We start from the raw sequence: 16,868 nt of genomic DNA, 5'->3' as shown, positions 1-16,868 counted from the left end.
TCATGACTTTGTCTAATTTACCTTTGAAGGACAAGTAAAACTGAACGTAATGCAAAGTTCTCACTTGCTCTTTAATCTCTATAATCAGCTCTACCCTCAAGATGCCATTTGCTTGAAGATCTTATTTTTTAAGTCCAACCAGTGCCTACCTACCTCCATAAAAAATCACGGTGTTGTGTAGAAGCAGTTGAGCATCTGCTTTGAATTCCTCATAACTTCTGTATTTTCCTTCATTTACTTTCTATATAAATTGAAACAGAATTATAAGAACATTCATTAGCATTGTCCAGTAATCAGAATAAGCACACATATAAAAGTATGTTTATATTACACTTTCTACAAAATAATTTATGGGAACTTAAGTTGTGAAATTGTGCAATGAGTAGCTTTAGTTTGCTTCTGGTCTCATCTTTCATCCTTTCTACATAAAGAAGATCTAGTAGTCCTTTTCAATTTAGATCTTCACCTAAGTAACTCATACAAACTGCTTATAAATCAGGGTCTTCAAACTTGGTCCTTTTATGACTTGTGGACTTCAAATCCCGAAATTTCTCAGCCAGGCACACTGGCTGAGAATTCGGGGAGTTGAAGTCCACAAGCCATAAAAGAACCAAGTTTGAAGATCCCTGTTCTAGATAGAACTAAATGGAATGGGGTTTCCAGGTGTGGATAAGGGGCCTCCAAAAATGAGATTAGTCTGAAAACTGCCAATATTCTTCTGTTGTAACATGTAGCTCAGAATTATATAGGAACATACCTCTTGTATGGTTGGAACATCAATAGCTGTGTGTACTAGTCGATGATACATTGGATGTTTGTTGTCTTTGCCTTTTTTGTTTCGATCTATAGCCTAAAAATTGCCAGAAAATACTGGTTTAGAAACCTGTTGTTCTGAGAAGAAAGAAGCGTTGCATAGCCTTTAAAATAGTTTGTAAGAATTTGAATTACATGCCAGTTTACAAATAAAAAGTTTTTTAAAAGTTCTACTCCAAAAAGGCTGACATGTAGGCTACTTAATTTTCTTAAAGTTCAAAAGGAATAATCAAGAAACAAAAACCCTAAATGTTTTTTCTGTGTACTAATATTAGAAAAACTCTATCTCCTCCCAAAAATGTGTTTTAATTTTTCAAACAATCAATCATTGTGTAAATTGATGTATTGAATCAGCATCCAACTCTTGAAAGGTTATTTTTTTCTCCCCAATATTTCCAAGCAAGAGTTCTGATGGCTGAAAATACTGACTTTTTAATTAATGCATAGGGCTAGTCACAGTGGATAAAACATTCTATCGAAGATTAATAATGTATCAAAACAGAATTTGGCAAATTGAGATTGAACTGTATTGGTAAGAATTAAGAGTTTGGTTGTCCTTTTCAAATGTTCCTTTAAACCACTAAATTTCAAAATCATGAAGTTATGCAGATACTCTACTTATTCCAACATCATAAATTTTGTGTCTGGACAAAAACTGAAATAATAAAAAAAAAAATGGAAGATAAACCCAAGGAAGAATGGTGGAGGATGCACAATAAAAGCCCTATGGAAACACTGGTTTGAAATCAAACACATGAAACAGCTTTGCCAACAAATATGTCTCTGAACAATTGTCAGGACTAAAAGGATGGGAGATGCTGAAACACAAAAGACACAAAGATGCAGGTTTATGTGCAAACCCCTTGCACGAGACCACTTAAGTTGTGACCATTTGACAGGCATGGCATCTAATCTGTGTCCAACTATTACCGAGAAAATTCTCTTCTGATTAGCTGAAAGTTGTTCAAGCTTGTCTCAAATGTGAACATCTGCTGAACAGAATTATGCGCATCTATTCAGAGATTATTTTAAACAGGAGTGAAACTGGAAGGTTTCAGCTCATATTCACATAATTTTTATGTTATATTTTTTTCCACTCCCTTTTATCTGGGTGAATTCATCTATTCAAGTGAAGAATGGGGACAGGAGGAGAAACAAAGATACTTAAGGGGGAAATAGGAAGATAGAAAATAATTCCTATTCCATTTACAGAGTCAACCACATGCAGCTCTCAACAAACAACCATAATGGAGACTCTCCATTATGGTTATAAGTTGTAATGGTTGTAAAAGAGATGTCACGTGACCTGCCCCAATTTACAACATTTGCAGCAGTCTTTAAGTAAATATGGCAGTCATAAAGCAGCTATGGAAGTCATTAAGCAAACCCATTGTTCACTATGATGTGGTTTTGCTAAAAACTAGAAATGCCAGTTTTCAGCAAAACAGTTGTAAAATGCAGTTGTGTGACCACAGAAACTGCAAATGGCCATAAAGTTCAGTGCCCAAAGTTCAGTCATAAGACTACAGAGAGAACCTGACCATCAGAACTTCCACTCCAGATCATAAGCATCCTGAAGATAGGTGTGTTATAACTTCAAATGGTCTCAAGCAATCAAGACTAGCTGTAAGTATTTGAAGTTGCAAAAGAAAACACACAAAAGAACCCATCTGCTTAGAATCCTACACACCACTGTGTAGTACAACACTCACCTGTTCTTTCATTCGGGAGACAATGAAGTGCAAATAGGTGCTCATCTCTTGCTTACTGATGTTCTTCTTAATGCTCTGAGAGAGGAGGGGGAAGGAATCAACAGATTTATTTTAGAACTCTGACTTCTGGGAAACATGACACATTTTACAGTGCAACGTTGTTAAACACAGCACATAAGCCCAAGCGAGAAGCTTATTCTTGAAGCCAGTGAAGGATGAACAGTCAAAGCACAATGATATGAAACTGCTGCTCAGAGAATATTCTGGTTGGAGTGATGTTGGTGGAGATGACTTGGCTCTTCCTCAAGCATCAACAAAGCCCAGATGTTACCAGGTGGAAAGTTCACTAAATTGACACATCTACAGGATTCCCACCTATGCAAAAGTGCATGGGATGGGTATGTTAATCTGCAATTGAGAAACAAACACTATTTTTTTCTAATTCACACTTGTACACTCCATAGCCAAATTAGCTCAAATTGAACATTCCAACATTCTTTTGCCCTTCAACATGGATCTGGACAACAAGTATGGCATCTGGTTGGCATTTTTTTGGAACAATATTGTATATCTCTGTGTCCAGTGAGGGTGGTGGGGCGAGGAGGGTAATCTGCAAAAGGAATGAGCAGGAAAGCAGCCATTAAGTGGGACGTGATCATTTAGTGAAAAGGAATGGATCCTGTTAAAGAACAGCAAATTTTGCATTCCTTATTTCTCCAGGAGCTCAAAATTTTATATATATATATATATATATATAATATATATATATCTATATATATATATATATATATATATATATATATATATATATATATATGTATATATGTATGTATGTATGTATGTATGTATGTATGTATGTATGTATTTTTACCTTGAATGTGCACCCTGTCAGCCCAAATATGGGAGAAAGAAATCTTCTTTCTTTTTCTTTTCTTTTGCCTGTATCAGTTCAATCTAGAGCCATCCATAAGCAGCAGTCGCCAACTGCGACATCATTTTACATTTTTTTTTATTTTTTTTAGGTTGCTAACAAAGAATAAAGAGAGAACTGGTATAGCTATTTCGAGTTCCTTTAACTCTCTTCAGCCAGACTTACTCTTCTGAGATTCGAGCCTGGGCTTATCTGCATGCTAGGCAGTTGTTATAACCTCTAAGCCACAGGTTCTCTCCCACTCTGTTAGCTATCAGGAGAGAGACAGGGGGAGGAGATTTTTACCTTGAATGTGCACCCTGTCAGCCCAAATATGGGAGAAAGAAATCTTCTTTCTTTTTCTTTTCTTTTGCCTGTATCAGCTCAATCTAGAGCCATCCACAAGCAGCAGTCGCCAACTGCGACATCATTTTACATTTTTTTTTAGGTTGCTAACAAAGAATAAAGAGAGAACTGGTATAGCTATTTCGAGTTCCTTTAACTCTCTTCAGAGTGGGAGAGAACCTGTGGCTTAGAGGTTATAACAACTGCCTAGCATGCAGATAAGCCCAGGTTCGAATCTCAGAAGAGTAAGTCTGGCTGAAGAGAGTTAAAGGAACTCGAAATAGCTATACCAGTTCTCTCTTTATTCTTTGTTAACAACCTAAAAAAAATTATGTATGTATGTACTGTATATGCCGGCGTATTAGGCGACCCGGCGTATAAGACGACCCCCGTCTTTAAAGCCGGGCCGCATTCCTAGAACGTCGTCTTATACGCCGGAAACTACCAGTATTTCCAGCGTATAAGACGACTTGGCGTATAAGACGACCCCCGTCTTTGGCGCCGATTTCAGCGCTCGCGGAAGTCGTCTTATATGCCGGCATTTACGGTATGTATGTATGTATGTATGTATATGTGTGTGTGTGTGTGTGTGTGTGTGTGTGTGTGTTTTCTGAGGTTTTCACGGGTGTTTATATGTAGGTCTTTGGTTCGGGTTTTCTCCCGTGTAAAATTGGAAGTGTCTTGGCAACGTTTCGACGAAGTCCCATTCGTCATCTTCAGGCTGGTGTTTTCAGCTTCGTGCTCCTTAATGGTTATAAAAATACGAATCCCGGGCATATTTGTTCAATGATGCAATCTTCGATCTCCGGGAAGAGTATACTCCAGTTATTTATTGTTAAAACAACATTTAAAACAATAAAAACAGTTATATACAAGATTAAAACAACTTAGCTTTCGCTGGTCCTCTGCCAGAGTGGGGCTTAGGGGGTGGGAAGTTCTTTTTATCCCCTTGCTGATCCAATTGCCTACTCATTGCCCTTGTGAAAGGGCCACTCTTCCTGATTGCCTGTGACTGCCTTAACTGTTCCACCCTCTCTTTTTTGCACTCTAATATTGTATTTTTCTGCTCCGTCATCCTTGTGCTGTCTCCCCCTCCCTGAGCTGTTATCATTAACACACTCCTTAATCCCTCCTCTCTACCCAATGCAAGGTGCCTCCTCCGATTCGGCACTACACGAGTCCTGTTGGGCTGCTGGTCCGCCTGCCGTTTTTGCATTCCATTGCCAGTTCCTATCTCATCTTCCTCCTCCAACTCCCTAGCCTGCCATTTATGGAACAGCAGTTATGCTCCAGGCTAGGAGGTGGGAGAACCTTGCTAAACGTGAGACGGTTAATTACCGAAAACTGTCCTTCCTACATGATTGCATTCGCAATGACTTGCCACCAAAATCTCTACGTAGAAGACCGATTGTAGACTCTATGGAAGCACAGATGGTGGTCCGGCAGTTTCGGCGCCGAACCATACGGGTTTTAATCAATGGCCACCATAGACGTATTAACACCTGGTCACCTATGATACGAAGATGCCAGGAGCTCTGTCGATCCACGCTGACACAGCAGCACTACAGGATCCTCAGCTCATACATATACAAGGCCACGAATAGGGCGTGTCGGAATAAGACCGAAACGCTCCACAGGAAGATGGAGACCCTGAGACAAACGCACAATCATAATCAGAACTCCAGATTGGTCCACAATTTGTCATCAAGAGACCTCATAGATGAAGAAACCAGATTATTACAATGGGATGCGGGCCTCAATTTGGGGGATGCCCAGCCCGTTGACTTTATTGTGGCCGTAGAACCAACTATACAAAGTATGGCCACTAGTGAGACAGAGAAGAATGCCATAAGACAATGAGTTATGGGATTGCTTACAGGCCACAAACAACACCATGTACTACCAGCAGGGGAGAGAAAGGCCCTGGAAGAGCTGCGCAAGGACAAATCCATCATGGTCCTGCCAGCAGATAAGGGAAGGGCCACGGTTGTCATGGACAGAGCCAAGTATAATGGCAAGACCCAGACCTTACTAGATGACAAAAGTGCCTATAAAGTAATTAGGACTGACCCCACAACGTCCATGAAAAATCAACTCAATAAGATCATAGATGGACTTAAGAAACGTGGAGGAATAAATGAAGAAGATCTGAGAGCTATACGGTCAAGGGACTCGGCTATGGCGAGATTTTATGGCCTATCCAAAATACATAAGGAAGGGACACCATTGAGACCCATTGTGGCACTTAGGGGCACACCCATGTTCGGTCTGACTAAATGGCTAAGTCGAAGGTTACAACATCTAGTGGAGGACAACACAACCACTGTGAAATCCTCACAAGAATTCCTACAGAGGTTAAAGAGGATGAGGATACGGGACAATGAGATTATGATCTCATTCGACGTAACATCGCTATTCACGTCCATCCCGCAAGAATTGGCCATGACGACTATAAAAGATCTACTACAACTGAAAGGACTATGGGGTCAAAGTTCCCTTGGGATAGAAGATGTTGTCAGGTTATTACGGCTATGCTTGAAAACGTACTTCATATTCCAAGGAACAATATATGAACAAATTAAGGGCACGCCGATGGGATCTCCTTTTTCGGGGGTCATTGCGGAGGCGGTCCTACAGTGTTTGGAAAGCAGGGCCATGGCCGACTACCAACCGGAGTTTTGGGCCAGGTATGTGGACGATACTTTCGTCATTGTCAAACGGGCAAGAAAAACTGCCTTTATGGAGAAACTTAACTCAATATTCCCGGATATACAATTCACGGCGGAGGAGGAGGCCAATGGCAGCTTGGCCTTCCTAGACGTTTTGGTTACACGTCAAATTAATGGTGCCCTCCATACGACAGTGTATAGAAAAGCCACTCACACCGACAGGATGTTGCACTATATGAGCAATCACCCAGCAGCCCATAAGATCTCATGCGTAAGGACATTATTTGCACGTATAGACACGCATTGTAATACCAGGAGGGCTAAGCAGAGGGAGCGTGCGCATCTTTATCAAGTGTGTAAGTGGAATGGCTACCCAACTAGCTTCATTCGGAGGTATAGCAAACGTCAAGAACCCCGCAGGGCACCGAATGATCCAGGGACAATGGCCCGGACAACAATACCGTATGTCCAGGGAGTATCGGAAGCAACAGCTCGTATATTGGCACCTTATAATATTAAAGTTGCTCACCAGCCTGATCAAACATTCTGGATGAAAGTCATGCGCCCTAAAGAGCCATTGCTGAAGGAAGAAAGATCAGCGGTTGTATATAGAGTGCATTGCAAAGACTGCCAATGTAATTATACGGGGGAGACAGCCAAACGAATAAAAACTAGGATACATGAACATAAATTGGCTGTCAGAAGGCAGGAGCAATACTCTCAAATATGGACGCACATGATTAATACCGGACATTCTTTTGATTTCAAGGAGGCAGAAGACATTGCCCAGGATGCCTCCAAAGGAGGACGCTTACTAAAGGAGGCCTGGTTCTCCAACACAGACTCCATCAACTGATGTATAGAACTGCCCTCGGTGTACCAGGCACTAAGAGTGCAGGAAGAGCATGTCAAGAGACGGATGCCGATTGTCAGAGGCGAAACCAGGACTGGGGGGAGGGTATTTACTACATGACTAGACATAGGGAGGATCCCATAGACATGTCACAGGTAGAGACAGATGAGGGAATATTAGGGTCACAGACAGGTAAGGGTAGTAAAGGAAGAGGAGGTGGATATGATGAGGGACTGCAAGGAGAAGGGGACCAGGGAAGACTCTTGGGAACAGCAGAATTGATCGTACGGCCCAGAATATGGGGGAGGGGTATGCCCGACCCCAGGGGACTGATCAAAAGGGAAGGGGAGAGAGAAAAGAACAGAAAAGATGAGGCACGTAAGATTGGAAGCATATTCACGGGGGGAGAGGGGACATTTGAGAAGGGAGTAAGAATGGAGGAGAATAGCCAGGAACAGCAGGTAGAGCTGCAGATTAGAGGGGGGGAGGAAACAGGAGAGGGTGGGGTTGATAGGAATGGAGAAGGGCAGGCAGGAATAATAGGCAGGAGAGCAGTTTTGGCGGGGGGAAGTTTGGGAAGGAGAGTCCAACAGGAACGCAGGTTGGTAGATGGGAACAGTACGTAGGACAGCAGGTAAGGGGAGGAAGAATGCTGGAAGGAACAGCAAACAGAGCAGTGGATTGGAGAGGGGGGGAGGAAACAGGAGAGGGTGGGACTGACAGGAAAGGAGAAGGGCAGATAAGAATAGCAGGCAGGATGGCAGATTGGGGGGGAGGAAAGCTTGAGAAGGAGGGTTTAATAGGAATGGATGTTGGCATGTGGGAACAGCATGTAGGACAGCAGGTCAGAGGAGGAGGAATGTTAGAAAAGAGAGGATGGACAGAAATGGATGAACAACAGGCAAATCAGCAGATTATGGGGAGGACAATGGAGAGGGGAAGATGGACAGTGGGGGAGGAGGGTAAACAGGAACAGCAGGTAGAGCAGCAGATCAGGAAGGAAAAGACATTGAGGAAGAGAACATCAATAGGAATGGTTGATGAAAGGCAAGAGCAATATGTCAATCAACAGGTGGGAGGGTTGAAGGAAGGGGGGGGAAGGATGACAGGAATGGACAACAAAGGGTGTATGAATCGGCAGGCTAGGGAGTTGGAGGAGGGAGATGAGATAGGAACTGGCAATGGAATGCAAAAACGGCAGGCGGACCAGCAGCCCAACAGGACTCGTGTAGTGCCGAATCGGAGGAGGCACCTTGCATTGGGTAGAGAGGAGGGATTAAGGAGTGTGTTAATGATAACAGCGCAGGGAGGGGGAGACAGCACAAGGATGATGGAGCAGAAAAATACAATGTTAGAGTGCAAAAAAGAGAGGGCGGAACAGTTAAGGCAGTCACAGGCAATCAGGAAGAGTGGCCCTGTCACGAGGGCAATGAGTAGGCAATTGGATCAGCAAGGGGATAAAAAGAACTTCCCACCCCCTAAGCCCCACTCTGAGGACGCTGGCAGAGGACCAGCGAAAGCTAAGTTGTTTTAATCTTGTATATAACTGTTTTTATTGTTTTAAATGTTGTTTTAACAATAAATAACTGGAGTATACTCTTCCCGGAGATCGAAGATTGCATCATTGAATATATCTATATCTATCTATCTATCTATCTATATCTATCTATCTATCTATCTATCTATCTATCTATCTATCTATCTTACACACACATATATATATATATATCACACACACACACATATATATATATATATATATATATATATATATATATATATATATATATATATATATATATATATATATATATGTAGGTCTTTGGTTATTTGGGTTTTCTCCCGGGTCAAATTGGAAGTGTCCTGGCGACGTTTCGACGAAGTCTCATTCGTCATCTTCAGGCTGGTGCTTTCAGCTTTGTGCTTCCAGGAGCAATGTGTTATCGTAGCTGTTTCTTCCTTTTAACTGCCAGTGGGGGTATGAACTGATTGGATGAGAGCTTGGCTGTGTTCTGATTGGATGGGGGTGTGTTCTGATTGGTTAGGAGCTTGGCTGTACTGTGATTGGATGGGGGGTTGGCTGTGCTGTGATTGGATGGGGGGTTGGCTGTGCTCTGATTGGTTGGGGGAGTGTTCTATTTGGGTGGGGCCTTTGTTGTGCTCAGGTTAGTCTTAGTTGCATGGGGATGTGAGATGGTGAGCTGCATTGTTGTTGTTTGGCTTCGCGTTCGTGCCTCATCTTCATGGTGGGTGTCAGTTTGCTTCATGTATGGATTGGAGGGGTTTAAAGTGGCTAATGATGCAGCTGTGGTCTGGCTTCTGGTTTGTGGTCGTGCCTCATCATCGGTGTGGGTTTGGGTTTGCTTTTTGCGTGGACGTGTGGTGGTGACCTCCTGTGTGGCTTTAGTGAGTGTGGGTCTGGTGTCATTCTTTGTGTTAGGGACTCGTTTGTCAATAAGGGCGGGTTTCCAAATGGCTGGCGGGAGGTATCCTCCTCTGTGCAAGAGGAAGTAGGGGATTCTCAGAATCTAAGGAGGTCACAGAGAGTAAAAAGATCTCCCAAGTATCTTGAGGACTTTGTAACCCTGTTGGCAAAGCAGAAAAAGTGAGAGGGTGCCTGCTGTTGTGGAAAATGGAAGTATGGACATTGGGTATTAATCCCAGAATTATAGCCCAGTACCATTTGTGGTGTGGGTGTTGCACAGCTGCAATAGATGTGCAGGTTTGTGGTTGGCACACCACACTCGTGTTGAGGTTGTGTATAAAACTACTTATATAGTTAATAAGTCTCATCCGGGGGGGGAAAGGGTGTTGTGTCCTGAGCCTGCAAAGTCAGGTTCAGGACGTTGCAATGGTCCTGGGCAGTTGCAAGCTGCCCTGGACAAGACTGGCTGGCGCCGGCTTTGCACGCATGCACGAGGCTCGGAGCGCGCCTAATTGTTACCAATTCTGCTCAGGGACGTTGTTAAAAGGAGTCAGAGAGGCCTGCGAGCCTCAGAGCTGTGTCGGAGAGTGTGAACTGTTGAATAAAGGCTGTTGTAATGAGCAGAATGCCTTCTCTTCATTCGCTGTTGAGCCAAGGACTCAACACTGGCGACGAAGGTGGGATGGCTTGCAAGATCAAAGAAGATGATTTGTGAGCTCACCTCAAGAGTCCTGGAGAGAGGAAGATGGCATTAAATTCAGCACCTGGCCTGCCAGTACATCGTCGCTGGAGGTAAGCTGGCTGATAGACCCCTTCCTAGAGTAAGAAGCAAGAATGGCGAAGATAGGAAGACTGTCTGAATTCGAGGTTAATCACCCAGAAAGATGGGAGTCTTATGTTGCCAGAGTAGAAAATTACTTTAGAGCAAATCAAGTAAGAGAAGATAGCTTGAAGGCCGCTACTTTGATGTGTGTCTGTGATCAAGATGCACTTGAAATTGCAGAAAACTTAGCAGCCCCCGTCCTCTGGAATCTGTCACTTACACAGATTTAAAAAAGTTATTGAAGAAACATTTTCAGCCCAAGTTGTCTGCTATTGCGTGGAGACACACTTTTGAACAAAGGGATCAAAGAGCTGGTGAATCAGCTAAAGAATACATTGCAGCATTAAGAAGAGCAGCTAAGCCTTGTGACTTTAAAGATTTAGAAGAAAGGCTGAGAGACTGTTTGGTATGTGGGCTTAGAATCAGAGACTTGCAACAAAGACTCTTTGCAAAAGAGGACATCTCATTCCAAGATGCCTTGAGAGAGGTCACTGCAGAAGAGGCAGCAGGTGGAGCAATCAAGAATATGAGGCCCATCAAAAATTGACTTTATTGGATTATAGATCTGTTATATTAATGGGAGATTGGAATGGCGTTTTAGACACATATAGTGATAAAAAAGGATTTTCTACTTCTTTTAAACAGGCCAAATTACCTAAGGCCTTTTTTGATTTGAAAGAGGACTGGGAGTTGCGAGATTATTGACGAGAACATAATATGGAAGAGAGAGACTTCACCTTTTTCTCGGATAGACATCAATCTTTTTCAAGAATTGACTTTTTTTTATTACAACGGATTTATAATTTAGGGTAAAGAATGTAAAGATATTTCCAAGGACATTGACAGATCACAGCCCAGTGTGGATGGAACTGGCTACTGAAAAAGAGGAGAGGAGATCCTGGAGGTTGAATGAAAACTTATTTAGACAAGAAATGAATGTTCAGAAACTTAAAGAGCATTTAAAGGAATATTTTGTTTTAAATATGCATAAGGGAACTTCAATGGCAATGGTATGGGATGCAAGTAAAGCTTATATGCGTGGGGTTTTGATACAAATGAATAAGGCTTATAGGCAGAAACAGGTGCAAAAATGTAAGGAGTTGGAAGATGAGATTAAATTAAAAGGAAAAGTTTTAATTTTGAATCCTACAGATGAGAAGGTTAAGGAATCTATAAAATTGCTTAAATTGCAATTTAATATGTTAATGGCGGATCAGACTGCAACCAATTTACTTTATATGAAACATAATACATTTTGTAACGCTAACAAGCCAGGGAGATGGCTGGCTTATCAATTGCGAAAAAAACAGAAGTTGAGAATTATAGATAAAATAAATCATAATGGTAAATTGGTATATCAGAAGGAATTGATTAAGAAATCCTTTTTAGATTATTATACACAATTATATATGGGTAGGAAAGTACAGGCTTTAGATATAGATAAATATTTACAAGATGCTCATTTTCCTAAGTTAACAGAAGATCAGAAACAAGAAATCAATGGATTGGTTACTATAGAGGAAATTGTTACAGCAATTAAACAATTAAAAGTAGGCAAAGCACCGGGTACTGATGGATTGACATCAATTTATTATAAGACTTTGATATATGAGATGATAGAACCTTTAAGGGAACTTTTCAATAATATATTACAGGGATTAGAGACCCCCCCATCTTGGGGTAGAGCTTTTATATCTTTGATTCCAAAAGAGGATCAAGATCTTACTCTTACTCTTTTGAATGTAGATTATAAGATTTTTTCAAAAATTTTAGCTAATAGACTTATGACTGTGTTGAATCAATTGATACATATGGATCAAACTGGTTTTATAACTGGAAGATATATGAAAAATAATGTTAGACAAATTATTAATTTAATAGAATATTTGGATAAGAACAACCAGATTTCTGCAGGATTGATATTTTTAGATGCTGAAAAAGCTTTTGATCAGTTAAATTGGCAATTTATGTTAAGATTGGTTGAGGAAATGAATTTTGGAGATAGAATTTTACAGGCTCTTCGAGCCATTTATCAAAAACAAACGGCGCAACTTATAGTTAATGGAGGTTTATCAGAGGTATTTCCAATTGAAAAGGGGACTAGACAGGGTTGTCCATTGTCGCCTTTGTTGTTTGTTTTAACATTGGAAATTTTGCTGATCAAAATTCGTGAATCACCTAATATAAAAGGAATAGAAATCAATAAAAATGATTATAAATTAAGGGCCTTTGCAGATGATTTGGTTGTTACTTTGTCCCAACCAATTCATTCTGTAATGGAGTTGTTACAATTGATAAATCAGTTTGGACAAGTTTCAGGTTTCAAGATCAATAATAATAAGACTAAAATATTGTCAAAAAATATGACCAATTTGGATAAGGAGATTTTAGTTAGATTGACAGGTTTCGAGGTTGTTAATAAGGTAAAATATTTGGGGGTTATCTTATCTGCTTCCAATGCAAAACTGTATAAAACTAATTATGAAAGGCTGTGGTTTAAAATACAAAAGGATTTAGAGAATTGGAAAAAGCTGCAATTGTCTCTATTGGGGAGAATAGCAGCGATTAAAATGAATGTCTTGCCAAAATTTCTTTTTTTATTTCAAATGATACCTATTTTAAAAAAAGAAGCAAACTTAGATGAATGGCAGAAAGGTATCAATAAATTTATCTGGGCAGGGAAAAAACCAAGAGTAAAACTTAAAATTATACAAGATATACGAGAGAGAGGTGAACTCAAGGTACCGAATTTGAAATTGTATTATGATGCTGTGGTTTTAACATTAATTAGTGATTGGGTCAATTTAACAAATGTAGATATACTCCTTTTGGAGGGCTGGGATTTATTATATGGATGGCATGCCTACTTAATTTTTAATAAAAAATTTGATAGGGTTTTTAAGTATCATATTTTAAGAACTTCTTTACTTCGGGTTTGGAAGAAATATTATAGAATTGATTCAAGAATTCCATTATGGGCTATTCCATGACAAACAATAGAAGGAATATGGAAAGGAGTTAAGATGGATAGTATTTCTTATACACAATTACTTAAGTGGGATGGTAAAAATTGGCAATTAAAATCCATAGATGAATTAGCACAAGAAAATATTAATTATTCATGGTTTCAGTACAGACAATTATTGGAAAGGTGGAAGATAGATTATAAAGTGGGTTTGCTTAGAGAGGATGAGAATTTGCTAAAACAAATTAGAGATCAAAGCCGAACCCACATAAAAAGAATTTATGGTGTATTAGTGGAATTGGATTCAGAAACAGAATTAGTTAAAGATTGTATGGTTAAATGGGCTCAAAATTTTGATAAACCGATTTTATTAGATACATGGGAGATTATTTGGGTGAGGAATGTCAAATTTACACAAGCGCAAAACTTACGGGAAAATTTTTATAAAATGTTTTATAGATGGCACCTTGATCCACAAAAAATGTCTCGTATGTATTCAAATTTACAGCCTAAATGTTGGAGATGTGGTTGCTTGGATGCAACGTATTATCATATCTGGTGGTCATGTAAAAGTATAAAAGCCTTTTGGATTAAGATATGGTGGAATATTCAAAGAATTTTCAAAAGAAGGATAAAATTTACCCCACAACTGTTTTTGTTGGGTATTGTTTCTGATTGTAATGACAAAGAGATTATTTTAATGTTAAATTTAATTACAGCGGCAAGATTGTTAATAGGGCAATATTGGAAGAAGGAATCTTTGCCTACTTTGCAGGAATGGTTTTTTAAAGTTTCTTATTTAGCTGAAATGGCAAAAATTTCGACTTATTTGAAAGATCAATCGCAAGAGAAGTATCTCTTGGTGTGGAAAAGATAGATAAATTTTATACAATATAAGTATGATGTAAGAAAATATCATTTAGCTTTTGAATTATTTATATTTAAAGTTTAAGATATTATTTAGAAGTGTAGAATAGTTTTCTTTGTTTTTTATTATTATTATTATTAATTTTTCTTTTCTTCTTTTTCTCTTTCTGTTTTTTTATATATAATGGAGTTAAAGTATTTAATAATTTGTTTACTGAATGTGATTATATTTGCTTGAGGTTTATTTGGGTTTAAAAGTTTTTTCTTATAAGTTATAGTTAACCCTGTATTCAGCTCTGGGAAGAATGGGGGAGGGTTTTGGGGTGGGTTGGGAGGGATCGGGGAAGAGGTTTTTATTGTAAAATTGTAAAAATTTATAATAATAATAAATAAAAAAGAATATGAGGCCTATCAGGAACAACCCATAAGCCGTCTCCGTGCTCCATGAGGGAGTCCAGGAGAACTCAGAAGAAGATCCTGAAGATGAGGTGGATCATCTCTACCCAGCCAGAGAAAGGAAGGAAAAGGAAGGCAAAGAAAAGTCTTCAGCTGTGCCCAAGTGCTTCGGGTGTGGAGGTCGCCACAGGAGGACCGACTGCAGGTTCCGTTCTGCAATCTGTAGAGCATGTGGAAAGCAAGGCTGTGTGTCTGGGCCATCAGAAGATACAACCACGAGAAGAATTGCTCCTGAAAGGTACCAGGGTCCCCAGCCAAAACAGGGTGGGTTTCTGTGCATCACATAGAAGCATTTATAGGACAGGCACACACAGGCCACTTAAAAAGAAACTGTCACTTAAGGTGAAGTTTCAGTGAGTTCCATTGGTTATGTAACTGGACACTGGATCTGCCCTTTCAATCATTTCTATTCACACTTTCAGAAAGATTTGCTCTAGCAGTGGGTCCCAGGCCAAGTTTAGGCCATCCAATATAGTCTTGACAGACTTCCAAAATTCCAAAGTGTGTGTTAAGGGAGAGGCGACCCTTAATGTACAACACAAGGATTTTGAAGGTCCATTAGATGTATTGGTAGTTGGGGGTGAACGCACGAGTCTCATTGGACTCGATTGGTTTGAGGCCTTGGGAATACAAGTTACAGGGCTTCACAGTTTGCAAACATTAGGTCTACAGGATGTCTGCAAAGAATTTGCAGATGTCTTCAGCCCTCAGCTGGGAACATACAAAGGCCCTCCAGTTTCCTTGAAACTGGACCCCATTGTCACTCCTATCAGAGTAAAAGCAAGGAGATTACCCTTTGCTTTGAAAGGGAAAATTGATGCTGAATTGGACAAATTCATTCAGCAAGGTGTCTTAGAACCTGTTGACTCCAGTCCTTGGGAAACTCCGATTGTTACGCCTCTTAAGGCTAATGGGGACATTCACATCTGTGCAGATTACAAATGCACTCTAAACAAAGCGTTGCAACAGCATGCATATCCTGTACCTGTAGTCAGCCACATTTTGGCCTCCCTCAAAGGGGGGGCGTGTTTTTTGCAAAGCTGGATTTAGCACAGGCTTATCAACAGTTACCTGTTGATGAAGCTGCTGCTGAAGCACAAACTATTGTAACTCATAGGGGGGCATTCAAAGTCAAAAGACTACAATTTGGAGTAAATGTGGCTCCTGGAATTTTCCAAAGCGTAATGGAAAACACCCTGAGGGGTATACCAGGGGTTTGCCCCTATTTTGATGATGTCCTAATAGCAGGAGAATCCACTCAAAATTTAGCTGAGAGATTGAGGGCTGTTCTGCTGCGTTTCAGGAAAACAGGCCTCAAGCTTAAAAAAGACAAATGCAAAATTGGAGTGTCTTCTACAGATTTCCTGGGATTCAGAATAGATGCCAAGGGCATTCACCCTGCTGAGTCTAAATTAAAGGCTATCCTGCAGGCTCCTAGGCCTAAGTCTAAAGCTGAATTACAAGCTTTTCTGGGCCTCTTGAACTTTTACAATGCATTCATACCTAACAAAGCTAATGTAGCTGAACCACTTCATCGGCTCTTACACAAACAGGCAGTGTGGCAGTGGTCACAAGCACACGAAGCAAGCTTCAATGAGGTTAAGGCCTTACTTACATCAAATGATGTGCTTGCACATTTTAATGAAACTCTTCCTGTGTGCATCGCTTGTGATGCTTCCCCTTATGGGGTGGGAGCAGTACTTAGCCATCTAAGACCTGATGGAACTCAGGTTCCTGTTGCATATTACTCCAGAACCTTGTCTTCTGCTGAGCGAAACTATGCTCAGATAGATAGAGAAGTCTTGGCCATTGTTGCTGGAATTAAAAAATTCCATGATTTCCTATATGGCAGACACTTCACGGTCTACACTGACCATAAGCCTCTGTTGGGGTTGTTTACTACAAACAAACAACCCCTCCCATATCATCTCCCCCAGAATGCTGAGATGGTCCATCTTTCTGTCAGCCTATGCCTTTTCTTTGGTTCACAAACCTGGCAAGGAAATGGGCCATGCTGATGGCCTTAGCAG

The 16,868-nt window shown here is 40.4% G+C and overlaps 1 protein-coding gene across 2 annotated transcripts in view; it reads right to left on the bottom strand.

The window, feature by feature from the left end:
• LOC120310304 (zinc finger MYND domain-containing protein 11-like) overlaps positions 1-16,868 on the bottom strand; it is a 103,314-nt gene that overhangs the window by 20,447 nt on the left and 65,999 nt on the right. For both annotated transcript variants that reach the window (XM_039348583.1, XM_039348586.1), the window contains exons 5-7: positions 2,526-2,600; positions 758-850; positions 154-241 (exon numbers count right to left, since the gene is read on the bottom strand). In XM_039348583.1, coding sequence (XP_039204517.1) covers positions 154-241; positions 758-850; positions 2,526-2,600 — 256 coding nt within the window. The remainder of the gene's footprint in view (positions 1-153; positions 242-757; positions 851-2,525; positions 2,601-16,868) is intronic.

The sequence above is a fragment of the Crotalus tigris genome, unplaced genomic scaffold (assembly GCF_016545835.1).
Source record: "Crotalus tigris isolate CLP2741 ecotype Arizona unplaced genomic scaffold, ASM1654583v1 scf7180000018163.1057043, whole genome shotgun sequence".
NCBI classification, from domain to species: Eukaryota; Metazoa; Chordata; class Lepidosauria; order Squamata; family Viperidae; genus Crotalus; species Crotalus tigris.
Note: the sequence above shows the minus strand (reverse complement) of the source record. Positions and strands in the feature narration are given on the sequence as shown.